Source organism: Benincasa hispida, chromosome 9 (genome assembly GCF_009727055.1).
Source record: "Benincasa hispida cultivar B227 chromosome 9, ASM972705v1, whole genome shotgun sequence".
Classification (NCBI taxonomy): Eukaryota; Viridiplantae; Streptophyta; class Magnoliopsida; order Cucurbitales; family Cucurbitaceae; genus Benincasa; species Benincasa hispida.
The window spans coordinates 8,521,227-8,547,015 of record NC_052357.1 but is presented as its reverse complement, the minus strand read 5'-3'; the positions used below and the strand labels follow the sequence as shown (position 1 = coordinate 8,547,015).

Genomic DNA, 25,789 nt, shown 5'->3' with positions numbered 1-25,789 from the left:
TTATCAACATTGGACCTCATCTTCTCCCTTCCCATCATACCTAATTCAGTGTAATAGATCAATGTCATCTTCGTAACATCCATGTCGTTCTCAAACTCCATCTCCTTGTACACTGTCTCTAAGGTACCAATGTGAATGTCCCCCTCAAAATCATTAGTGAAGTACCTACTATGCAGTGATCCAACTGCATCACCCTCCTCACAACTATTGGATTAGGTGACCGCCACAATATCGTCACTAATAGAAAGTCTTCTTTGGTGAATGTTACAACCGTACGATTCAAATTGAATGTCATTTCATCCTTCCTATCATCTTCAACCTCCCTCAATAAAATGTAATGGACCAATAGACTGTTGAAGATATGCCCATGCCCAGGAATCGCCCAAATACCGTCTTCCTGAAGAGGGCAAGTTAAGTGGGAGTTAGCTTCTCTTTCACTATCTTGTTAGTCCTTCCATTAAGAGGATAATCTGGTCGATTGACCTAGGAAACGATCTTGGGGAGGAATATTGAATTGTCTAGCCATACTGCACAGAATAACAAAAAACAAAGGTAAATAAGAATTATGTTCAATACTCGATACACGATTCACGATAATCGATGCACGATACAAGATACTTGATACCTGATACTCAATTTCTCGATACCCGATACATGCTACATGGTGTCCCTTACTCGCTACATTACATTGACTAGATGGTCGATTATCGAGCATTCGGTTGATTTTCCACCTTCATGCATTATCCTACTTAAACCCTAAACTCTAGATGGTCCAAAATAACAAAAAAATGAAGACTGAAACGAAACAAACTCGAGGTCTAACCAAACATGCAAGATATGCAAACAGAAATGAAAATCGTATCGGTCGAGTATTGAGTAACATGCAAGCGCATATCGAGGAACATGATGCCAAAATATAACAAAGAACGAGAGGAATGATGACAAAATACAAACAAGGAGAAGAATGTCACCTGATGCAGAGATAATCGAGTTTTGAGTGTGGAGGTGTTGTCATCGAAGGATATACAATCAGAAGAACATAGCGAATAGTCTGAGCTAACACAGAAATAGTGAAATAATGGACTTCAAACGCCTTCAAACAGGCTAAGAATTCAAAAGAATCGAGTATAAAGTATTTGAGTATGGAGTATGACATGGATATGATCGAGTATACACATGTTGATTACAGCCATATCGAGTGACCATGTACCTGGGTATCGAGTGACTGTGCATCTAGGAACGAGTGACGAGCCATTGGGGTACGAGTGACGAGCCATCGAGGATTGAGTAACTTCGTATTGGTAGGCACGCAGGGTGCATCTCAGGAGCGAATCAGTAAAATCACAAGCTTATGACGTAAGTAGAAGACCATTTTCCATTTCTCTACAGGTGGCCATTTTTCATTTGGGCCTCCCAAATGTGGCCATCCGTACAAATAACCCTTCACTACTCTCACATTTGTTCCTCTCGCTTTTAAGGGTTTAGCCGTTTAGTTTTTTTTCTATTTTCTCTCCCCTTGTTTTTGTTTTCTCTCCTTGCTCATTCCCGTTCTCACTATGCCAACATGTATGAGTAATAAGATTGATTTTGCTAATGATGATGATGTAAGAAAAAGGTAAAAAAAACTTAAAGTTTTAGAAAGAGGACAGAATTCATTATGGGCCCAAAAATAAGGTTAGCCGACACTTTTAGGGCCAATAATTAAGTGTATAGCAACATAATTGCAAATATAATAGAATTCATCCATGATAAACTATATCCATGGTAAACTCTTATTAGTGATAGACTTTATCGCTGATCCTTAAGCTTAAACTTAAACTTTGTGTGTTCGTACCTGTGAATTTTAAACTGTATTAGATATAAAGTTTAGTATTATGTTTAAGGAAACCATAAACTTTCAATTTTGTGTTCGGTGTCCATCAATTTTAAAATATTCAAAAGTTAAATGATCAAATAAACACAAACCTTAAAGTTTAGAGACAAAACTTATAAGATATTTTTTTTTAGTTGAACCGCTATAAGTGGGTGGAAGATTGAACAACGGACTTAAAACTAGTAATTCATGGCCTATCTATCAAATATGCTCGAAGAATTGATAAATTTTAGTTAGAAAACTAAAAAAATTAATTTGTAAAACTGATGCGTAGATGTAGGAGATTGATTGCGAAAATACATAAATATATTATATTAATGGTGTGTTTGATTTAATTTTTAAGTGTTTAATTTTGAAGATAAGTCATTTAAAAAAAATTGAAGTATTTAGCAACCAATCAAAATAACTTTTGAAACACTTTCAAATGGTACTTTAAACCGTTTTTATAAAAAGAGTTTAATAAAAATGAATTTAAAAAAATATTTTAGTCAATTTAAACCGATCCTTAAACTAAGACAAAATTGATAGAATATATATATAAAAGTATTATATTACAAGTTTAGTTATTACAATTTTAAATAGTTTTTTTTTTCAGGAATAATTGTCAACATTTTCATGAATATTTATATAAAATAAGATATTAACATTTTCATTAAGATAAAAAATATGTATATCATAGGTAGCCGTATTCTCATTTCTAAATATTATAAAGTCTTTGGCCTTAAATGGAAGAGACATAGGGATCAAGCTTATGTAATTGATAATTCCAACTACTATTTGCCAACAGAATTGATGCTGTAAGATGCAGTTGACTTTGATTCAGTCAACAGTTGAACAAGTCAATGTGAATAAATCAATCTTATCAACTTAATTCTTTTTATATAATTATAAAAAATGTTGGTAAACTTTACAATATACTTTTTGTTATCCGAACTTCAATTTTTTTTTTTTTTTTAAGTACAATCAACATCAAAATTTGAACCATGATTTTTTATAATTAGCGCATACTTTATTTAGTTTTTTTAGTATAATAAAAAGAGTGAGACAATTCGAACCATAACCTCTTATGCATTCTATCATTTTTAAGTGATGCAAAATTTTTTTTAATATATCGATGATTTGATACTCTTTTTTTTTTTCTTTTTCTTTCTTCTTCTTCTTCTTTTTTTTTTTTTTTTGTAAGTTCAAACAAAGTTTCATTTGAGAATGACGTTTCCACAAATAATCTAAAGGAGGACACGAAAAAATGAATGAATCCTCTTCAAATATATCAAATCAATGTGCAAAAACAGAGAGAACCAACAAACTATCCAATCTTCAAGAGCTAAAGTTGAGAGATTCCAGATGGAAATTGCAATATCAATGTGGCTTCTGTTGAGTTCTTTTGCACTCCTTGTTCAAGCACAAGATCAACCAGGTAATTTTCTCAACTTCCATACCTTAGACACTGTATGAACATCGTCTTTAAATCATTATATTGCTTACAAGTAATGGTTCTCCAGGCTTTGTTAGTCTAGATTGTGGTCTACCAGCAAATTCATCAGGCTACATCAATCCAAAGACAAATATTAAGTATATATCAGATGCAAGCTATATAAAAACAGGGGAAACTAGAAGCGTAGCACCTGAGTTCAAGAACTATGAACAACCATTCTGGACTGTAAGAAGTTTTCCTCAAGATAATAGAAACTGTTACAATAAAAGTGCCATTAAAGGTACCACGTATTTGATTCGGGCAATTTTTTTATACGGTAATTACGATGGGCTCAATAAAACTCCACAATTTGACCTGTATTTGGGCAATACTCGATGGACAACAGTAGATGATAGCTACTACTACACAGAAATGGTGCACACACCTACAAAAGATAAATTCCCAATCTGTCTTATCAACATTGGCTTAGGAATACCATTCATCTCAATATTAGAGTTTAGAGAACTTCCTGATCTCACATACTATTCTCTATCAAATTCCTTGCGCCTTCATCATCGGTACGATATGGGGTCAATCACAAATTACAGGTTGGCTCATGCATGCTATATGAAGAGTTGATTTTCCTGAACAATATGATTTTTAATAGTTAAAATCACTCTGGAATGTGTCTTTGTTCATTTAAAATCAATTTTGATGATAGAAAAATTGCTGTTAAATTGATTTTGAATGATCAAAGATATGTTTCGTGGTAATTTAGAATATAAAAAATGTGATCTTATAAGTTTCAAAAACATTCTCGAACATGCTTGTTAGTGAAAAGTGCTCATGTGTGCAAATATTATGTTTTCCTTTAGGTTTCCAGATGATGTATATGATCGAGTGTGGGAAACGTATGAAGATGATAATTATGCACAACTAAGTACCATGGATTCTGTAGCTACTGCTAACTATGAGTATACACCAGAGATCGTCATGAAAACTGCTGCAACTTCAAAGAATGGGACCAAGGACCTTAATTTCTCATGGGACTCGAGAAATGCAAGTGATAGATTTTATGCATATTTGCACTTTGCTGAACTTGAGAAGCTTCAAGGAAACAAATTCAGAGGATTTAATATCACTTATAATGGATATAATAGGGGTGGACCTATTATTCCTAGATATTTAAGCACAACAACATCTTTTCTAATCCTATCATCTCTATCAGAATCAAGACATGAATTATCACTCTTCCCAATACAAAATTCAACTCTTCCTCCCATCATCAATGCTTTAGAAATTTATACTGAGATGCTGATCTCAGAACAAGAATCATACAATGGAGATGGTATACCATTTTAAGGGTTTTGTTTTATTTTATTTTTTACTAACTTTAAACTTATGGACGATATATTGAAAAATCAGTGGATGCAATCAGTAATGTTCAGTCAACTTATGGAGTAATAAAAAATTGGGAAGGAGACCCATGTCTGCCAAGTGGATATCCATGGAGAGGTTTGAGTTGCAGCTCTGATCCAATTCCTAGAATCACATCACTGTAAGTTTACATCTTCAGTTGCAAGGTGACAAATAAAGTTCAATTCTATCAACTTCTAGCCAAAGTTACTGTATATGAGAGAATTGAACTATACTACTAGCTAATATCTTTTGTGAGAGATAATAGAACTCTGTCATACCAGGAACTTGTCTTCAAGCGAATTGAAGGGTGAGATATCTCCGTACATAATCAGTCTACCTATGTTACAAACATTGTAAGAGTCTCTTCATTAAAATTTAGATCGATATAATTAAACCAATGCTAAAAATAACGAAATTATGTTACAGGGATTTGTCAAGCAATTACTTGACAGGAGAAGTACCTGAATTTCTGTCCAAGTTGGAACACCTCAAAATCCTGCAAGTAAATCTAGAAGAAAGAAGTGGAGCACAAATTAACCTTAAAATAGAAATTAAACCATTTTTTTTCTCTTTCCAGAAACTTAGAGAATAACAATCTCACAGGCTCTCTTCCACCTGAGCTCATCAAAAAACAGAAGAGCCGTTCACTTACATTAAGGTCCATTATAGGGAGGGAAAAGATGAACTTTCATTCTGCTTCATACATATAACATCTATGTCCATGATAAAAATTTAGTTTTGCATTAACAAAGTGTATTTCATGACAGTATACAAGGCAATCCAAATTTATGTACCTCAGAGCCATGCACAAATATGACACCTGAGAGGAAGAAAAGCAACAACATAATCATTCCAGCAGTAGCATCAGTGGGTGGATTGCTTGCATTCCTCATAATTGCAGTGATTATCTATTGGATTGTTAAATCAAATAAGAAACAACAAGCTTTGATAGTGGGTCCTACAAAGACCTACACCCAATTAGGCACTTCCTTGGAGACAAGGAGACAGCAGTTTACTTATACAGAAGTTGTGAGGATGACCAACAATTTTGAGAGGGTTCTTGGTAAGGGAGGTTTTGGAATGGTTTACTATGGAGTGCAAGATGACACTCAAGTGGCTGTGAAGATGATTTCTCCATCAGCAGTACAAGGCTACAGTCAGTTTCAAGCAGAGGCATGTGCCTAAGATATAATATCTAATTTTCAGAAAAAAAATAGCTCATACTTCTTTCCCAAACTGTAAAAAATTCCAATTTCTTTCAGGTTACAATTCTTATGAGAGTTCACCACAGAAACTTAACAAGCCTTGTAGGGTATATGAATGATGAAGGTCACCTTGGCCTCATTTATGAGTACATGGCCAATGGAAACCTGGCTGAGCATCTTTCTGGTAATCTTCTAGCTCTAACTACAACTTACATGTTACAACACATGCTTCACAACCCAATTTACGAATTGAAAATATAATATTAGATTCAACTTTAGAAACCAAAATGTGAAGCTTAACCACACTTTGCTTGTCTACCACAGAGAAAAGCACAAGTATCTTAAGCTGGGAAGACAGACTTCGGATTGCAATAGATGCAGCTCAAGGTGTGTGGGATAAGTTTATAATTCCTTCTAACTTTCGGCAAACACATTATTGGCATTCTAGAGAAAGAAAAACTTACAGTCTTCAATACCGCAAAACAAGCAGGGCTGGAGTATCTGCATCATGGTTGTAAGCCACCAATAGTCCACAGGGATGTGAAAACAACAAACATCTTATTGACAGAAAAATTCAACGCCAAACTTTCTTATTTTGGTCTTTCAAAGACTTACCCTACAGATGACAAGTCCTACATGAGCACAATTATTGTTGGCACTCCGGGTTACCTTGATCCAGAGTAAGTTCCAACATTTTTGAATCCACTACTTCTCAAATGGATAAATTTTGGAAAAAAAAAAATGAAGGAAACAAACATCGTTGGCTTGTCTCTCAGGTACTATACATCAAACAGGCTAACTGAAAAAAGCGATGTGTATGGGTTTGGAGTTTCCTTGATGGAAGTAATTAGTTGCAGACCAGTAATTTCAAACATCCAAGACCCAGAAACAAATTACATAGCCAAATGGCTGCGCACCATGGTTGCTCAGGGAGATATCAAGAATATAGTTGACCCAAGATTAAAAGGAGCATATAAAAGTAACTCTGTTTGGAAAGCTGTGAGAGTAGCCTTGTCTTGCGTATCAGTAGACTCCAGTGAGAGACCAACGATGAATCAAGTAGTGATAGAGCTGAAGGATTGCTTAGCCATGGAGTTGAATCAAAGATCAGAAAGGCGTCCACTAGAATTGAGACATCACTGAAATGACGTCCATAACTATAATCGTGAATGCCACTCATGCCAGTCCCATGCCAAGGTGAAGAAATTCTACAAACTGACTTCAATTTTTTTTTTTTTTTTTTTTTTGCTGGTTTCAAGTTTCAGTTTCCCTTTGAACTATTTGAATTGGTCACTGATGAAGTATGCAATTGTGTATAGAGTGTGTAATGAAGTTGATGTGTTTTGTTTATCCTTATTACAACAATATGAGAATAAGATCAGTCTGTTTCACTTGCAATTTTGGAACTAACACCTCAAGTGTGCGATTTTGGAACGAAGAATCATACTATACAGCCATTGAACAATAAGAAACTTATAGATTTTTTACACTAACCTAATGGAAAGAAATCAAACAACCCTAGGAAACAATTGGGCATCAAAAGCTTGGGTTCAGGTTGTGAGGTTTAATTGGAGAGTTTAACTAGCCTAGATTTATTATTACTACGCAGGGAGCAGATTTTTGAAGACTGGGTTTGGGAAAAACTGTCTTTGAAGACTGAGTTTAACTAGCCTAGATTTAAGAAAACTATGTCAAGGGAGCAAATTTATGAAGCCTGTCATGTTCAATGGGAACATCAGCCGAACTGCCGAAGTTTCAGATTTGCAAAGGAGGAGGAAGAAATTGGATGCACCTTGTTCCTTTCAATCATTCAGTCAGTCAATTGTTTCTCCGTCTAGATCTAATGTTTAGGAAGGGGTTTTTAGCTCTCCTCCTCCTACAGAACTTATCCATTCTACACGTATTCATGCTCTTGACATTGATATTGAGTCTGAAATTAGTTTGAATAGTGTGGAGCCTGAAGCATTTTTGGAAGAAAGAGTGGTTGTAGATCCTTATCTTGTGGACTCTTTTGTTGATGCTTTCAAAACGTTATTTAAAGACAATTTCCAGGATAATTTGACTGTGGCTTCTCAACCTTTATTGCCATTTATAATTCCTTCTCAGTTCCTTCAAAGTTTTTCATCTTTAATTAAGGCTTATGGGATACAATTCAAGGAAATTCACCCTCTATCCCCTCTCATAAAGTTCTAAGAAGTCGAGGTAGCTTGTTCATCAATCAGAGTTAGATTTTTTGCTTCAAACTTTAGAAATGATCGGAGTTCTTTCTTTGGGATTGCTTTATAAAGGGTGGTTGGCTTCTTGTTTGTTTTTTTTTTTGGAAGTTTTAAGTGGGGGTGGGTTAAATATTACTTGTTGGGCACTGTTACATTCTTTTGTTGGAAGGTTTTAGAGCATCAAAAGAAAGTTTGACGTCAAGGTTTTGGTGTTGGTTCGTCAAAAGCTTGTCTCATCGAATGTTTAGTCCATGCGTGGTTGAAGAGTTTTCAGTTTGCTCTTTGTTGATCTTCTGTTGGTTGGTGGTTGTTTTTCAGGTTTCTTTGGTAGTCTTATAGTCGCCATTGTTTTTCAGTAGTTGAAGAAGACTTACCGATCGAAGTTGTTTGAAAATTTATCTTTATTTGATTGTATTTGTTATTCACATATGTACTTTTTCTCTCCTTTTGAGGGTTTGTATCTCCTAAACTGTTATTCCTTTTCATTACATTAATGAGAATTTGTTTCTTGCTTAAAAGAAAAAAACCAACAGAGGCTGATTGTACAATTGATATTCTATAATCAACTGTTTGACTTGTAAAAAGATGAGAAGTTATGTTTGATTGTAATTCTGAGATTTCCACCCGAACATAAATTTCTAAACCATTGAATCATTGTTATCAAATATTTGCTTATAGATTTTACAACTGCCACTAGAGATAAATTTGATAGACATGATCTTTTTTTAACAAAAAACAACTTTTTCATTAATATATTTTAGAGAAGTGCACTATATACAAACTCTCTAACCCTAAAGGCACTTTTATAATCTACAGACATAGCTTACACACTATTTTAAGCTACGTGAATCTTTGTCTCAATTTCTCTATTATTTACGTTTCCTGTTTTTTCTTTGATTGTCGATTTCATAACACCATCCTTAATCATGTGAATAGACCATTTATCACTAAGCTAAGCTCATTTTGGCTTTTTCATGTGAATGTCATTTGATAGAGGTTGTTCAGCATACCAAGATCCCTCACGCCCTTCCCCATCATACTGAGGATCTCTCATTGAATCCATTAACCAAATTTAAATCACTCACCAATGTGTGATTCTTTAACCTGACTAATTAGAACCATCCTCAACCAAGAATGGTAGGAATTTGAAACAACATATAAACGAAGAAATAGATACCTCAAATAGATTATATCAGAAAGAGGATAAAATTTTGAAATATATTTTGAAGCTTTATTATTGGGCAAAGAATAAGTACATCTACATAACCATTCATTTACCTGTGTATATAGATGTGAATAAGCAAATGAACATATGTGCATCTCAACTAATCTCACACCAGCGTTTTCAAAGCACAAGATGCACCTCAAGGCGACAAGTCCTTTAATCGCCTCAAGGCGAGAGGCGACACAAAGGCGATGCCCGAGTGAAGCAAGGCGCAATGAATAAATAAATAAATAATATATGTAAAAGTAGAACATAAGTTTATATACAAATGTCAAAGCCTCTAAGATCAATAATAGTAATCTAATCAATAAAAATTAACAAAACTCTAAAAGTAAAAGTTTAAAACATGATCAAATGTCGAATTCAACATCCTCCCATCTAAATATAAAATTATATTGGTATAATTAAAAAAAGTATACTGATATAATTAAAGAAAAAAAAAGAGAAGGAATTCTAAATTTTACTCAGGTGCATGCCTTGGCCAAGGCGCAAGGCGCTGCAAGGCGAGCACCTCATTGAATCTGCACACCTCAACTACATACGAGGTACACAGGCCTCCGGTTGCCTCGCCTCTTGCCTCAAGCGCGCGCCCAGAATCATCTCAACATCACTGTCTCACACCATATACCGTTGAAACATCTAACTGTTAAGGAACTTTTAAGATTTTAAGGAAAATTGCCTTTTTAGTCTCTTATCTCAATGGTTTAATGGGTGTTTGTGTGTTTTTTTTTAGTTTAATGGGTGTTTTGTATTTTGTTTTTTTAGATTGAGAGGGAATGACCATAGAAGGAGAAGAGGAGAGAGAAATGATTTAAAATTATAAAAAAAAAATCTAATTAATGTAGGAAAGGACTTTTAACCTATTTTTTAAAATTAAATTAAAACGTTAAAAGACCAAATGCACCTATTCTTAAAAGTTCATGGACTAAAAAGGTTTTTTTTTTTTTTTTTTTAAGATTTTATTATCTAACTAGGTAGCCACCGAGGAACTTGAATTCAAACCTTTGGTGGCTCTTTTCTACCTTCATTCACATGACCACTAATCAGATCCATAACCATCATTTGTAATCAATCAAACACTTTTTTTAGAATAAAAAATGTGCTGTATAAATATTTAAATCTTTGACATCGAGAAAAGAAGCATATGCCAATTATTGCTAAGCTACGTTGGCATGACTAATCAAATATATATATATATATATATATTATCAGAATCAATCCAACACTTGGTGTTTGGCGAACTCCTCGCTAGCTGCATTCTTCTTATTAATAAATTGAAGGCCATAAAATGGAGGGGCTTAAAGTTATACAATAATCTCTGCTGCGGTCAGTACGATGCAGACTGTTGGGTTGAAATTCTCTTGTCAAATGTATTAAAAAAGGATGGCTAAGTCCAAGTCAATTGTAAAACACAAGCTAAAACACCCACTTGAAATTGGGAAGAAAATATTCTATTATTATTCTTTTATATTATGAAGGTAACTATCAATAAGGAAAAAATCTTACAACCATAAATGGTGAATATACACATAATAAATATCCAATATCACAAGAGATAAAGGAAATCCAACCTACCCCAAATTAGATTAAAAAGAAAACCAACATTCTTCGTTGATTAAATTGGTGAAACGTTAGAAGATAATTTCGTAGGTGCTAAGAATCTATGGTCTAAATCTATTAACTGCAGTACACTTTAGATTTACCATTCTGACCCTTTCTTTGAAGGCAAAATCTCCATGCTAGATTTTCAATATCTGTACTTCTGTTAAATTTGATGAAAATACCAGTTTTGAAGTATTATTATCTCATTTTTCAGAATTCATCCATACATCTAAAATAGATTATGCAAGCAAATCAATGCAATTATCATGGGAAGATAATGACTTTTAATATAGTAACTGAAGTTCTTCTGATCTTGAATAAGTCATCAATATTTTAATGAAGTCTCTTACTCAATATGTATATAAAAAACATCATACATCAAAATCATATAGTTGAAGTTCCATTGCCAATTAAGATAAACTATATATGCAATATAAAGACGTGAGTACCAAGTGTAGACGAACTTTAATTTGTTGGAGAAGGCCTGACAAGCTTATAGGTCTTCTCTATAACAACAGTCCTCTGGTTCAAGTTGATGATCAATCTTCAGTATTTCATTCAAACAAAACCAACTTGAAGTTCAATCTGCAGCCAACCAGAAAGAGATTCCAAAGGGTGATGATGAATAAAAGAACAAGATGTTTTCTAATTTTCTTCTCTCTTGTACTTACTGTTCAAGCACAAGATCAATCAGGTAAATTTTGTTAGCCATATATTTGTATTCTGTCTGTCAACATTCTTAAAAACATATTTGGAAAAAGATAAATTGATCTCTCAGGTTTCATAAGCTTGGATTGTGGACTATCAGCAAATTCTACCTACATAGGATCAACAACAAATATCACATACATTTCAGATGCAGCATATATAAACAGTGGTGAAAGCAAAAACATAGAATTAGACAAAAACAGCTATGAGCAACATCTATGGTCCCTTAGAAGCTTCCCGGAAGGTACCAGGAACTGTTACAACATAAGCAACATTACTAGTGGCACCAAATATTTAATTCGAGCAAGCTTCTTGTATGGTAATTATGATGGGTTAAGATCAATGCCAGTCTTTAATCTCTACTTCGGAGATAGCTTGTGGGTCACCGTGAATATTACATTACAAGCATTTATATTCACCTATGAAATCATTCATATTCCATCATCAAACAGAGTGCATATCTGCCTGATTAATGTAGGAGTCGGAACACCTTTCATTTCTGCATTGGAATTTAGACCTTTGCCAAACTATACTTACCCAACAGAACATGGGTCCTTCTCACTTTTTGCTCGATTGGATATTGGTTCGACATCAAACATCTCATACAGGTTAGTTATTATCGATATATCAATCTAGAATGAAATTATTCTATATCTTTTTTTCAATAGAAACATTTCATTCATACCTGAAATAAGGGAAAAACCCCAACACCTATAGGTAATTCCAACAAAGATCTCCAGCATGGATTTTTATTGAAGTGAAAAAGGTTTATTTATTTTCTGTGTGTTCCTTTATTTCAGGTTCCCTTACGATGTTTTTGATCGGATTTGGCATCCCTCTAATAATGATAAATATTTTGATCGATTAAATACCTCTAGTATAGTAGATGTCAATCACACAGAGAACCAACCAGCAGCAGTTGTCATGGGAACTACTATTATCCCTAAAAATGTGAGCAGATCTTTTTCTCTTATGTGGGAGTCAACTGATGAAAATACTCAATATTATGTATATCTCTATTTTGCTGAGCTGATAAAGCTTCATCGACGCAAACAATTTAGAGGCTTCAACATCAATCATAATGGAAAATATTGGAAGGGCCCTGTTATTCCTAAATATTTGAACACAAGCAGCATTTATGACATCAAACCATTGGAATTCCCAGAAAAGCAACACAGCTTAACATTTACTCGAATTGAAAATTCAACACTTCCTCCAATCTTTAATGCTGCAGAAATTTATTCCAAAATTGAGATCTCAGAATTAGAATCAGATCAAGGAAATGGTATGCTAATTAGATTTCCCATTGTTGGCCTTTTAGTTTTGCCTTTTACATTCTGATGGAACAAACTTTAAAACTTGAGTGATAATTTCATGAATGCGTTGTTCGGAAAATTAGTGGATGCAATCAGAAAAGTAAAGTCAACTTATGGAGTAATCAAAGATTGGGAAGGAGATCCGTGCATCCCAAGAAAACATCCTTGGAGTGGTGTAGGTTGCAGTAATGAGTCAATCCCAAGAATAATAACATTGTAAGTACATGCATGCTGTTAGATATTTGTTTAAAAATTAATAGCACTAGCATCTACGTTTGCCAGCCAACAGAAGAACTTGAGATTAATGAACTGACAAAAACTTTACAGGAACTTGTCATCCAGCGGTCTGACAGGTGATATATCTCCTTATATATCCAATCTTACGGCCTTGCAAACTCTGTAAGTATTCACCCATATAAATGATAAGTAAATTGGAACTGCAAGATGCAATTTTATCTTTAGACCAAACACAATTAATTGAGTTTTTGTTCCAGGGACTTGTCAAACAACAGCTTAACTGGAAAACTGCCCGATTCTTTATCCAAATTGTCAAACCTCAAAGTCCTGTAAGTTACTTACAACGAAGAAGTCAAGGACCATGCAGTTTCTAAGATGATTGAAAATTTATTTGTTCTATTCATAGAAATTTGGAGAACAATAATCTCTCATGTCCAATTCCACTTGAGCTCATAAGAAGATATAATGATAGTTCACTATCATTAAGGTATCTTTCTTGGAATACATGAAATTTTAAATAATATTTTAATTGCAAACAGCAAGTCAAACAAGCCTGCTAAGGAAATCTAATTGATCACAGTGTGAAAGGTAATCCTAATCTGGAATGCACAAACAAGGAAGTGGTGGTGAAGGAGAAGAAGGAGAAGAACAAAGTTGTGATTCCAGTAGTAGCATCAATTGGTGGCTTGCTGTTAAGTGTCATAATTGCAGGGACTGTTTTCTGGATTGCTAGATCAAAAGGAAAACGACAGGGTAAAGATGCCTTGGAGATAGATCATCCAGAAACCAACATTAACGTTAGTGGCAGTTCTTTGGGAACTAGAAGACGGCAGTTTACTTATACTGAAGTTGTAAGAGTGACCAACAATTTTGTGAGGATTCTTGGTAGAGGAAGTTCTGGAGCAGTTTACCATGGAATGATTGATGATATTCAAGTGGCTGTGAAGATGCTAGCTCCATCAGCAATACAAGGCCACGATCAATTCAAAGTAGAGGAATGTACTTTACATATAGTATTTCATATTTGATGCTGATAAAAGTATTCATCTCACACTTGCTTATCAGACTAAAAGGATGCTAATGTCATACAGGTTACAGTTATTCTTGATGTTCACCACAGAAACTTAACAAATCTTGTAGGGTATTTGAGCGAAGGAACTCACCTTGGCCTAATTTTTGAGTACATGCCCAATGGAAGTTTAGCACAGCACCTTTCAGGTAATCTTCTAGTATCTAGCAATGATTTGAAACACATGCATCAGCTTCCATATTATATTAAAAAATTTAAAATCGTTTCAACAACAAAAATGAAAATTGGGCCCTGCCCCCATTCTTCATTGAATTTGCAGAGATAAGTTCAAATGTCATAAGTTGGGAAGATAGACTCCGAATAGCAATGGATGCAGCTCAAGGTGAGACAAGTTTTCATTTAAACTTCTTTACAACACATTATCTACTTTTTCTTCATCCCTAACCCCTGAGAGGTACGAGTTTGCAAAATGCAGGACTAGAATACTTGCATGATGGTTGTAAACCACCAATAATCCATGGAAATGTAAAACCAACAAACATCTTGTTGACTGAAAATTTTCAAGCTAAACTTTCTGACTTCAGTGTTTCCAAGAGCTACCCAACAAATGATAATACCAGTTACCTTGACCCGGAGTAAGTACTAATTTCAAACATTTCTCAAGCCATTGTGCTTCTCCATTTGATGTCTTTTAATTGATCCTCAGAAGGAAAGATAATTGAAAAAGACATATTTCAAGAACTTCATGGATTCTCTCTCAGGTACACAACATCAAACAGGCTAAGCCCAAAAAGTGATGTGTACAGCTTCGGCCTTACTCTGTTGGAGATAGTGTGTTGCAAACCAATGATATCGAAATCCCAAGGCCAGGATTCGGTTCATATAATTAAATGGGTCGGTTCCATGATTGCAAAAGGTGATTTTAGAAGTATAGCAGACCAAAGATTAAAAGGAGAATATAACATAACCTCTGTCCGAAAAGCGGTGGAAGTAGCAATGGTTTGTGTATCAGGGAATTCTGAGAGAAGGCCAACAATGAATCAGGTGGTGGCAGAATTGAAAAGTTGCTTGGCTATAGAATTAAGTAGAAGGCCGAACAGTCAGCCTCCTTATTCAACAGAGTCCATTGAGATGACATCCATTGTCATGGCTTTGCCTTCTCAGTCAAGTCCCATGGCGAGGTGAAATTCGCTGGACGATCATCTCCCTCTTCATCGATTGTTTGATTAAAGCTTTTCGTTACAGAATTTATCTAAGTCATCAGATTTTTTTATCATTTGGCTGTTGAAACTTGAAACGTACAAATTGTGGCCTTTCATCTCCAATAGAAATTTCTCTGGTCGGTAGAAAACATGGAAATAACTATGCTCTAATTGCTTCGTCTTAAGGGATGTTGAATGTGCAATGTAAATGAACTGATTCCAGTATTGATTTCATTCTTAATATCCATTGTCATCCTCGCTAATTTTGGACAATTGATGCCGTAAGCACATATAAAACCTTGCGTTAACGTGTTTAAATATAAAGCTAACCATAACCAATCTAAAAGATTTTTGAAGTATCTACGAAATGACATATAAGTATAAATTAATTTTTTTTTTATGAGGACAACTTTTTATTGAGAAAAAAATGAAAGAAGGTACGACGTACAAAAAAACAAACTCACAAAAAGGGGAAGACACCCTCTACAAGAAGAGACTGCAAATATACCAAATCAAGTCAGAAAAATTACAAAAATCCTTTGAAATCAAGGCCCAAGGAAAACATAAAAACACACTAGAGACCACATTTCTCTAGCATCCCTCTCAACCCCCTAAACAGTTTGCTATTCCTCTCACCCCAAAGCACCCACATAATAGCATAAACACTAGCATGCCAAAGAAAACAACCTCGCTTCCCAAATAGCAGATTGAGGAGGAACTCCTTGATCATATCTCTAACACCTCTGTGACGAACACACATCATGTCAAACTTCTGAAAAAAGAATCCCAAACCAGGCTAACAAAATCACAGTGTCAAAGAATATGATCCAAGTCTTCCTCCGCCTTCTGGCAGAGGATATAGTTGAAAGACCCAATCATCAACGACATCTTCCTCGCAAGCATATCCAACGTATTAATACAGTCGTGAAGAACCTCCCAAGTGAAGAATCTCGCCTTTCTAGGAACATTAATCCTCCACAACAACGAAAAAAACAAACTCGCTCGTAGGAGAAGGGTTAACTAAACATTGGAAGAAAGACTTACACGAGAACCTGTCTAGAAGTAGCATTAAGTTTTTCTAGAATTATGTTGAAATATGTAAATTGTAAATAAAGTAGGGATCTAGAAGTATCCTAGGGTTTCTTTAAGTTTAAGGAATTCTAGAATTCTTTTAGATAAGAATAAACCAAGAAATATCTAGAATGTTTAGAATCCAAGAACAACCTAGAGATATCTTTTTCTCTGGGCTTTAAAGATCTCATGCCTATAAATAGGAGGTGTGGCCCCATATGTGAGCCAAAAAAAGTAAGAGAGAGAGAGAAACTTAGAATTGAAAAGTGAGTGAGTGTGTCTTGAGAGTGAAAAAGTATTCACTCAAAAGTGTTTATCTTTGTATATTCTTGATAAAAATTTCTTTCTTTCAAAGAGATTATCTCTCCTCCTTTTGTGTCAAATTCATTGACGACTCTAAGTTGAATATTTCAAGCTTTGGCAAAAATAAAAAGGTGGTTCTGAGATAAAATGAACGAAAAAATAACAAGTCAACTGATTGTTTAGATTGTAGAATAATTGGTGCTAGCAGGCTCAATTGTCACTAATTTAAACAATAACCTCTGCTGCAGTCAGCATGATGCGGATGGTTGGGTTGAAATGAGGTCATAAAACATAGTAGTTTGAACTTTAGACAATAACCTCTGCTGCAGTCAGCAAGATGCAGACGGTTGAGTTGAAGTTCTCCTGTCAACTAGTTGTATTAAAAGGGTTGGCAAGGTCAAACATACGCAAAAATACACCAACTTATAATTGCCATTTTTTTTTTTTTTGTTAAGAAGATAAAATATATTCTTTATTGGTGAAATTAGTGAGATGCTAGAAGGTATTTTTACAGAGGCTAAGAATTTTGACCTTAATCTATGAACTACAGAACATTTTTAAATTCAACAATCACCTTTTTTTCCAAGACAAAATCTTCATGCTCGATTTTCAATATTTGTTCCCTTGCCAAAGTTGATGAGAATGTCAAATTTAAAGTAACAGGTAAACAGTGTTCAAAATTTATCCATACATCTAAAACGAGATTGTTTAAGCTAATCAATGTAACTATCATAGGAAGCTAATGACTTTTGACAAAGTAAATGAACTTCTGATCTTGAATAAGTAATCAATAATTTTATGAGGTATTCTCACCATGTATATTAAAAAAAATCATATAGTTGAAATTCCATTGCCAACTAGGGAAAATGATATATGCAATATCAAGAAATCAGTACCAAGTGTATACATAAGAACTTTAATAAGTTGAAAAGCTATAGTTCTTTGCAACAATAGCATTCTGCTTCAAGTTCACGATCAATCTTGAAAGAAAACCAACTTCAAGTCCTATCTGCAGTCAACCAGAAAGAGACTCCAAAGGGGTAATGATGGATACAAGAACAAGAAGTTTTCTATTTTGTTTAGCTCTTATACATACTATTCAAGCTCAAGATCAATCAGGTAAATGTTGTAAGGAATATTTGTAGTTTCTCGGTAAACATTCGTAAAATCCTATTTGGCTAAAAAAAACTGATCTCTCAGGTTTTATAAGCCTGGATTGTGGACTACCAGCAAATTCTAGCTACACCACAAATCTCACCTACATCTCAGATGCAGCATATATAAACAGTGGTGAAACAGAAAATATAGACTTCAACAAAAATATCTATGAACAACAACTATGGACCCTTAGAAGCTTTCCTAATGGCACCAGGAACTGTTACACTATAACCGATATTGCCGGTGGCACCAAATATTTAATTCGAGCAAGCTTCTTGTATGGTAATTATGATGGGTTGCGATCACCGCCAGTCTTTGATCTCTACTTTGGAGATAGCTTGTGGGATAAAGTGAATATTACATATGAAGCAGATATATTCAATTACGAAGTCATTCATATTCCATCAACAAACAAAGTACAGATCTGTCTGATCAACATAGGAGCTGGAACACCTTTCATATCTGCATTAGAATTTAGACCTTTGCCAGAGTATATTTACCCAATTGGATCCAAGTCCCTCTTGCTTTCTTTTCGATGGGATATTGGTTCCACGTCAAACATCTCATACAGGTGACTTATTATTGATTTATCAATTTAGATGAAATCATTCTATATCACAACATGGATTTTCATTGAACTGGAAAGGCTGATTTCTTTTCTGTGAGTGACTTTGTTTCAGGTTCCCTTCTGATGTTTTCGATCGGATTTGGCTTCCTGCTAATAATGATAAATATTTTGATCGATTAAGTACCCCTCTTGCTGTAGATGTCCATCAAACAGAGAACCAGCCACCAGCCATTGTTATGGAAACGACTATAGTCCCAAAAAATGCAAGTGATCCCTTCTCTCTTACATGGAAGACAGATGATGAAACTACCCAGTATTATGTATATCTTTACTTTGCTGAGCTGGTCAAGCTTAAACGCAACCAGTTTAGAGGCTTCAACGTTATTCATAATGGGAAATATTGGAAGGGACCTGTTATTCCTGATTACTTGAACGCAAGCAGCATTTACAACATCGAACCATTAGACCCCGAAAACCAACACAACTTAACTTTTACTCGAAGTGAAAATTCAACTCTTCCTCCAATCTTCAATGCTGTTGAAATTTATTCCAATATAGAGATCTCAGAATTAGAATCAGATCAAGGAGATAGTATGTTGATTCCATTTTTCATTATTAGCATCTTAGTTTTGCCTTTTACATTCAATCACACAAAATTTTAGACGTGGGCAATAATTAATAAATGCATTATATGGAAATTAGTTGATGCAATCACAAAAATAAAGTCAACCTACGGAGTGATCAAAGATTGGGGAGGAGATCCATGCATCCCGAGAGCATTTCCTTGGAGTGGTATAGGTTGCAGCAATGAATCAAGCCCAAGAATCATATCACTGTAAGTACATACATTATATACACGATTCGCTTAGGAAATAATAACCTTATCGTCTAAGTTAGCCAGCCAACAGCATAATTGAACTAATAAAAAATCTTACAGGAACTTGTCATCGAGCAATTTGACAGGCCTTATATCAACTGATATATTTGATCTAACGGCCTTACAAATTTTGTAAGTGTTCTCTCATTTAAATGGTACAAGTAAATTGGATCAACAAGATGCAATTTCATCCCTTGACCAATTACAAAATAAATTGAGTTTTTATTTCAGGGACTTGTCAAACAATGACTTAACAGGAAAAGTACCCGATTTGTCCAAATTGTCAAACCTCAAAGTTCTGTAAGTTACTTAAAACGAAGAAGTCAAAGAAGGAAGATGCAATTTGTAAGATGATTGAAAATTAATTTACTCTTTTTACAGAAATTTGGGGAACAACAATCTCTCATGTCCAATTCCACCTGAACTCGTAAGAAGATTCAATGATAGTTCACTATCATTAAGGTCTCTTTCATGGAATAGATGAATTCATAAATAGTATTCCACTTTCAAACTGTAAGTCTAACAAGCTTGCTTGTGAAAATCTCATGATGACAGCGTAGAATGCAACAAGGAGATAGTAGTGGAAAAGAAGGAGGAGAAGAAGAAAAACAATGTTGTAATTCCAGTAGTAGCATCAATCGGCGGTCTGCTTGTCATTGCCATAATTGCAGGGATTGTTTTCTGGATTGCTAGATCAAAAAGTAAACAAGAAGGTAATGCTGCGGAGGAGGTGCATCATCCAGAAATCAACATTAACATTGGCGAGAATTCTTTGGAAACCAGAAGACGTCAGTTTACTTATTCTGAAGTGGTGAGAATGACCAATAATTTTGTGAGGATTATTGGGAGAGGAAGTTTTGGAGCAGTTTACTATGGAATAATTGATGATATTCAAGTGGCTGTGAAGATGCTAGCTCCATCAGCCATACAAGGCCACGATCAATTCAAAGTAGAGGAATGTACTTTACATATAGTATTTCATATTTGATGCTCATAAAAGTATTCACCTCACACTTGTTTATCAGACTAAAAGGATGCATATTTCATACAGGTTACAGCTCTTCTTCATGTTCACCACAGAAACTTAACAAACCTTGTAGGGTATTTGAGCGAAGGAACTCACCTTGGCCTAATTTTCGAGTACATGGCCAATGGAAGTTTAGCACAGCACCTTTATGGTAATCGTCTAGTATCTAGCAATGATTTGAAACACATGCATCAGCTTCCATATTATATTGAAAATTTTAAACTTGTTTCAACAACAAAAATGAAAATTGAGGCCTACTTCCATTGTTTTCATTGAATATGCAGAGAAAAGTTCAAGTGCCATAAGTTGGGAAGATAGACTCCGAATAGCAATGGATGCAGCTCAAGGTGCGACAAGTTTCATTCAAGCTTCTTTACAACACATTATCTACTTTTATATTCCTAAACTCTGAGTGGTATCGAGTTTATAAAATACAGGACTGGAGTACCTGCATGATGGTTGTAAGCCACCAATAATCCATGGAAATGTGAAACCAACGAACATTTTGTTGACTGAAAAATTCCAAGCCAAACTTTCTGACTTCGGTGTTTTCAAGAGCTACCCAACAAATGACAATACCAGTTACGTTGACCCAGAGTAAGCACTAATTTCAAACATTTCGCAAATGTATTTTGGCTATTCCTAAGAAAAGCCATGGAAAGAGACAAATTATAAGAAACTTCATGGCTTGTCTCTCAGGTACAGAACATCAAACAGGCTGAGTCCGAAAAGTGATGTGTACAGCTTCGGCCTTACTCTGTTAGAGATAGTATGTTGCAAACAAGTGATATCGAAATCTCAAGGCCAGGATTCAGTTCATATAATTAAATGGGTTGGCTCCATGGTTGCTCAAGGTGATTTTAGAAACATAGCAGACCAAAGATTAAAAGGAGAATATAACATAACCTCTGTCCGAAAAGCAGTGGAAGTAGCAATGGCTTGTGTATCAGTGAATTCTGAGAGAAGGCCAACAATGAATCAAGTGGTGGCAGAACTGAAAAGTTGCTTGGCTGTAGAATTGAGTCGAACACCGGAGAATCAAGCTCCTTATTCAGCAGAATCCATGGAAATGACATCCATTTACATGGTTTTGCCTCCTCAAACAGGTCCCATGGCGAGGTGAAGTTCATCAGAAGATCAGAATCTATCATTTAGTGATTGAAACTTGAAACGTACAAATTTCGACTTCATGTATAAAGGGTAAAAAATTGTGCCGTAATTGCTTCTTCATCTTTGGGTGGTCTTGATCTTGAAGAATACTTTCTTATATCATGTGAAAAGATGATTTCATTCCCAAATCGAAATCCGTTGTCCACACTAATTCTAATTTGGGAAAGTTCTCTCTTTTGTCCTTGATTTTCTTAATACGATAATCTGAATAAAGAAACAATCACCCAACCAAAGGAGAATGGTAATCGGAGACTTTACAGAGTTGTAAACCGCAGGCTTCAATGAGAAGGGATTCAACATGGAGAAATGGATAACTTTATTTGAACTACTTTGGAAAAATGGGCATCAATGGCCCATTTTTAAAAGTTGGCCTAGGTTTTAAAAATCAATGATTTTTTACCTTCTCCTTATATCAGTATTGGGTAAAATTACTATAATGGCCAAACTCTTAAAAGACTTGAGTTTTTTTGGAAAATTTATACGGATGGGTCAAATTTTGAGGCCCACTCGAAATCTGGCCCATCTTTAAAAAACACTCGAAATTTAGCCTTCTGATGACGTCAGCCACGTGCGAAATGTCCATTTAGTCTCCAAAACGCTCGTTGTCGTGCACGTGTCCCAGATTCTCGCTCATTCCTCTTGTTTTGGAATACTTCCTCTCATGCTTTCCTCTTGTTAAAAACAAACCAGAGCATGCACATGTACCGGATTCACGTGCATTCCTCTTGTTTTAGGCTTCCTTTCTCTCGTACCTTCTTCTCGTTCTTCATCGGACAGAAACCAACTGTTTTAAATTTTAATTTTTTAGTTCGATTCCCTCATTCGTCTCGCTTCGTCTTCTTTCTTCTTCCTTAGTACAACAGTTTTATCTCTCTCAATCATCGATAGAAACCACAACTTGCATGCGTCTAATTCAATTTCTGTACCGTCGAACACCAACAAGTTGTAGACTATCTTCTTCCACCAATAACTTGCAACGACAATACGTGCCAACTCTCTCGTTTGCTCCTTCCTACACCTTCAAAGTTAAGATAACACTAGTACAAATTGAGGTTTAGGTTTTCGCTTGCATTTGATATCATAAATTGTCCTTGGGTTTAGAGTTTATGAAGAAATTAAAGTAAATACAGAGAGGAAGAAGGAAGAGGAAAAATGAGAGAAAGAAGGGAGAGGAAGAACTAGAGAAAGAATGAGAGAAAAAAAAAAAAAAGAAGAAAAAACGAGAAAAAGAATGAGAGGAAGAAACGAGACAACGAGAGGATGGACTGAGAGCTTAAAATGAGATTTTTACAGAATGCAAGATAATGTGATTTTTGTTCCTTTTTTTTTTTCTCTAGCTCCGTTTTTTTTATTTTACCTACCGTTATAATAGCTAATCTGAAGATTGCAATAAAGGATCGTTTTCCTGTACAGGCTACAAGCCTTTCATCTCACATTGGGATCGCAAAAAAGATAATCAAAGGGATCTTACAGAGAGGCAACTTCAAATTTTTAGGAGGTCTGTGTTTGAAAAATTCATGGATATGGACATAGTCTTCAACAGTCCGCTAGTCCACCATATTTTATTAAAGGAGATAGAAAGTAGTAGACCTGAATCCATGAGCTTTGACTTGGATAGGATGATTGTTGAATTTTCAGAGGAGGATTTCTAATTGGTGATGAGATTGTGGCAGTCACCTATTAAATTGGTTCGTAGTGTTGAAGTGGCTGCATCACTACGATTGAAGTATTTCAAGAATTTAATGGCGTTGGAAGTGAAGGGATTGGAATTCTCCGAAGTGGAAGCAATCATTGAGCACAATTTTAATTTTATAGAATCATGCAAATCATAGAGAATGGAAACACGATATGCATTCTAATTGAACATGCAATTAGCCAAAAAAAAAAAAAGGAAGAGGAAGAAGAAATCCAAAGATCACTTGCCTTTAAAGACTAATTCTTCGCGTTCCTCACCAATTCGAGTCATCTTCCCCTGATCTCACGAACTTAGCATCTACATACTCAACGAACAAGAAAAGACACCACCAAAGGGTCTTCCCCATTATTCTCAGGGACAAGAACCATATAAAGGTGTGGGCTTGCACTTAAATTTGGCATGAGGGAAAAAGAAGAGAATAGAGAGATTATTCTGAGAAACAAAATATTTTTACAAAACAAAAAGAGAAGGAGAGGAGGAAGGAGATGAAGATGAGAGAACCTTTTTCTCTCCCTCTCCTTTCTTTATATGAGATTTGGAGTTGAAGAGTCGAGGGAGTTATAACTCCCTCTCCTTTAATTTGAAAAATCAAATTCAAATAATTTGAATTTTGAATAATAATAATAATATATATATTAACTAACTTAATATATATAAATATTAAACTCTATGTCATTATCACATATAACATATAATCTATAACTTACATTATATCACATATAATATAGCCTATAGTTTTTATATAAATCACATTCATATAATTTAATATTCAAATCACATTCAAATAACAACCCCTCTCATGAAACTATATAAATTTAATATGAATCATATTCACATTAAATTTTAACATATAGATTTTATGTCAATTATATTTATATAATTAATATTTGAATCATATTCAAATATTTATTTTTCTAATAAAACTATATAATTTTAATATGAATCATATTTACATTATATTAAAACATATAATTTTTATATGAATCGTATTCATAAAATTAATATTTGAATCATATTCAAATATTTATTTCTCTCATAAAATTATATAATGTATCAACATACATTATATTATATAATCTATCAATATGCATTATTTAACTATATCCTATATAATTAATTTGAACAATTCAAATTAAACTAAAATTAATTTGATTCTCATCAGTCCTCATTGAGCTAGCGAGGAGACCTTATGGACCTATAAATTGAAACTCCAATGATATGAGATTAATTTATTAAAATTTTTTAATCAAATTAATCAACATTCATAAACTGTCGGTCACTCCACTAAAGATCGACAGCTAAAATCTTCACACTATATATATATATATATATATTTGTGCCCTTCACAAATTGCTCGTAAGTACAACTGGATCAAATTACCATTTTACCTCGGTAGTTACATCTAACTTCTTATGTACCACTGATCCCTCTAATGAACAATTAGTCATAGTCCAATTATGGCTGAACCCCTCTCGGGCTAGGAGAGGGTGAGGCGCCTCATTGTTCAAGCCTCGAAATCAGCCTTTAAGAGAGGAATTTATCTTCTTACCCTAATTATAGGGAATGAGTGAATTCCTTCTTGTGTAGTTGTGTTCTCAGCTCCCCAATCAGATAAACCCAAAATAGTAGGCTTATTAAGTCGACGAATCTGGCCAATCTCACCCATACAAATTAAAGGATCTCCCTCATAGGTAAGAGTTCATAACTCACTCAAGATTAAGGTCAAGTCACCTATGGTCATCTTGGTGAAATGTAAGTCTCTTCTAACAACGACGTTATAAAGAGAGACTTAATATTTCGTGGTTCCGTCTTTATATAAACTCTTTTGTATAAAATACCCCTGCTCGCATGTCTCCACGAGAATGACCAGGATCAGATCATTTGTAGCACTTCACAATGATTGTAACAACTACAAAGTGGGTCATATCAATAGTGTTACTAGGATAAGACACCTAACCTTATCTATATACTATAGATCATTGAGGTTATCACTTAAACGTGATCCACCTGTAAGTCTCCACATACATGTTTAAGTTACATCAGATAACCTTAGATCTTAGGTTAATGGATTATTGCACATGTAATATAAAATTAATCAACCATTGATTCAACTAACATAAAACTACGAGGCTTTAGGGCATACACCCCAACAGGAAGTGCATCCCACCAAGTTTAAAGAATGTTATAAGGCGTTAGAGTTCGAAAATGACTTGGACGTAGTGAAAGTTAGTCTTGTGTATCATTATAAGTTGGGGTTGACAGGAAAATACAAGACAAAAAGTAGCATCGATAAATCATTGTTGGATGTCGTGAAGGACCTTGAATACTTCAACAGCTTAAATTGGGGATATATTTTATGAGAGAGAACCTTCAATGCTCTAAGAAAAGGTCAACTCGTATAAGGAGAAAGTGAAAACAAATAAGAATTATGTGCTGAAGTACAATATACCTGAATTTCCTCACGCGTTCCAG

General features: G+C 34.6%; 3 protein-coding genes and 3 long non-coding RNA genes across 8 annotated transcripts; 3 read left to right on the top strand and 3 right to left on the bottom strand.

Moving 5' to 3' along the window:
* The first annotated feature begins 2,790 nt into the window (after positions 1-2,790).
* Positions 2,791-7,120, top strand: LOC120085521 (LRR receptor-like serine/threonine-protein kinase IOS1). Its single transcript, XM_039041540.1, is given in 13 exon segments — positions 2,791-3,290; positions 3,376-3,895; positions 4,163-4,635; positions 4,713-4,845; positions 4,988-5,059; positions 5,133-5,204; positions 5,284-5,364; positions 5,474-5,879; positions 5,969-6,095; positions 6,236-6,298; positions 6,402-6,591; positions 6,688-7,047; positions 7,049-7,120. Coding segments are annotated over 13 exon segments (2,700 nt in total). The 5' UTR covers positions 2,791-3,151; the 3' UTR covers positions 7,113-7,120.
* Positions 3,613-5,308, bottom strand: LOC120085526. The gene is made up of 5 exons (XR_005483984.1): positions 5,168-5,308; positions 4,985-5,043; positions 4,232-4,394; positions 3,827-3,931; positions 3,613-3,732 (listed from the first exon to the last, which is right to left on the bottom strand). It is a non-coding gene; the product is annotated as an uncharacterized LOC120085526 (long non-coding RNA).
* Positions 7,121-11,351: 4,231 nt separating the features above from the next.
* Positions 11,352-16,498, top strand: LOC120085523 (putative leucine-rich repeat receptor-like protein kinase At2g19210). The gene is made up of 12 exons (XM_039041542.1): positions 11,352-11,648; positions 11,733-12,270; positions 12,463-12,947; positions 13,062-13,194; positions 13,306-13,377; positions 13,473-13,544; positions 13,622-13,702; positions 13,796-14,228; positions 14,307-14,433; positions 14,565-14,627; positions 14,721-14,880; positions 15,007-16,498. Exons 1-12 carry the CDS (start codon positions 11,381-11,383, stop codon positions 15,428-15,430), a joined length of 2,856 nt encoding a protein of 951 aa, XP_038897470.1. The 5' UTR covers positions 11,352-11,380; the 3' UTR covers positions 15,431-16,498.
* LOC120085525 lies at positions 11,638-15,350 on the bottom strand. 2 transcript variants are annotated; one of them, XR_005483982.1, is made up of 3 exons: positions 15,214-15,350; positions 14,379-14,448; positions 11,638-11,772 (listed from the first exon to the last, which is right to left on the bottom strand). It is a non-coding gene; the product is annotated as an uncharacterized LOC120085525 (long non-coding RNA). The 2 variants fall into 2 exon arrangements; XR_005483983.1 differs by lacking the exon at positions 15,214-15,350 and adding an exon at positions 14,870-15,145.
* Positions 16,499-17,605: 1,107 nt separating the features above from the next.
* On the top strand, positions 17,606-21,980 carry LOC120085522 (probable LRR receptor-like protein kinase At1g51890). The gene is made up of 12 exons (XM_039041541.1): positions 17,606-17,940; positions 18,022-18,550; positions 18,660-19,138; positions 19,250-19,382; positions 19,485-19,556; positions 19,656-19,724; positions 19,806-19,886; positions 19,980-20,397; positions 20,476-20,602; positions 20,736-20,798; positions 20,889-21,048; positions 21,151-21,980. The coding sequence occupies exons 1-12, from the start codon at positions 17,865-17,867 to the stop codon at positions 21,572-21,574; spliced, it is 2,631 nt and encodes an 876-aa protein (XP_038897469.1). The 5' UTR covers positions 17,606-17,864; the 3' UTR covers positions 21,575-21,980.
* On the bottom strand, positions 18,940-20,906 carry LOC120085524. 2 transcript variants are annotated; one of them, XR_005483981.1, is made up of 4 exons: positions 20,710-20,906; positions 20,548-20,617; positions 19,278-19,380; positions 18,940-19,081 (listed from the first exon to the last, which is right to left on the bottom strand). It is a non-coding gene; the product is annotated as an uncharacterized LOC120085524 (long non-coding RNA). The 2 variants fall into 2 exon arrangements; XR_005483980.1 differs by having other exon boundaries at positions 19,282-19,380.
* Positions 21,981-25,789: the final 3,809 nt, after the last annotated feature.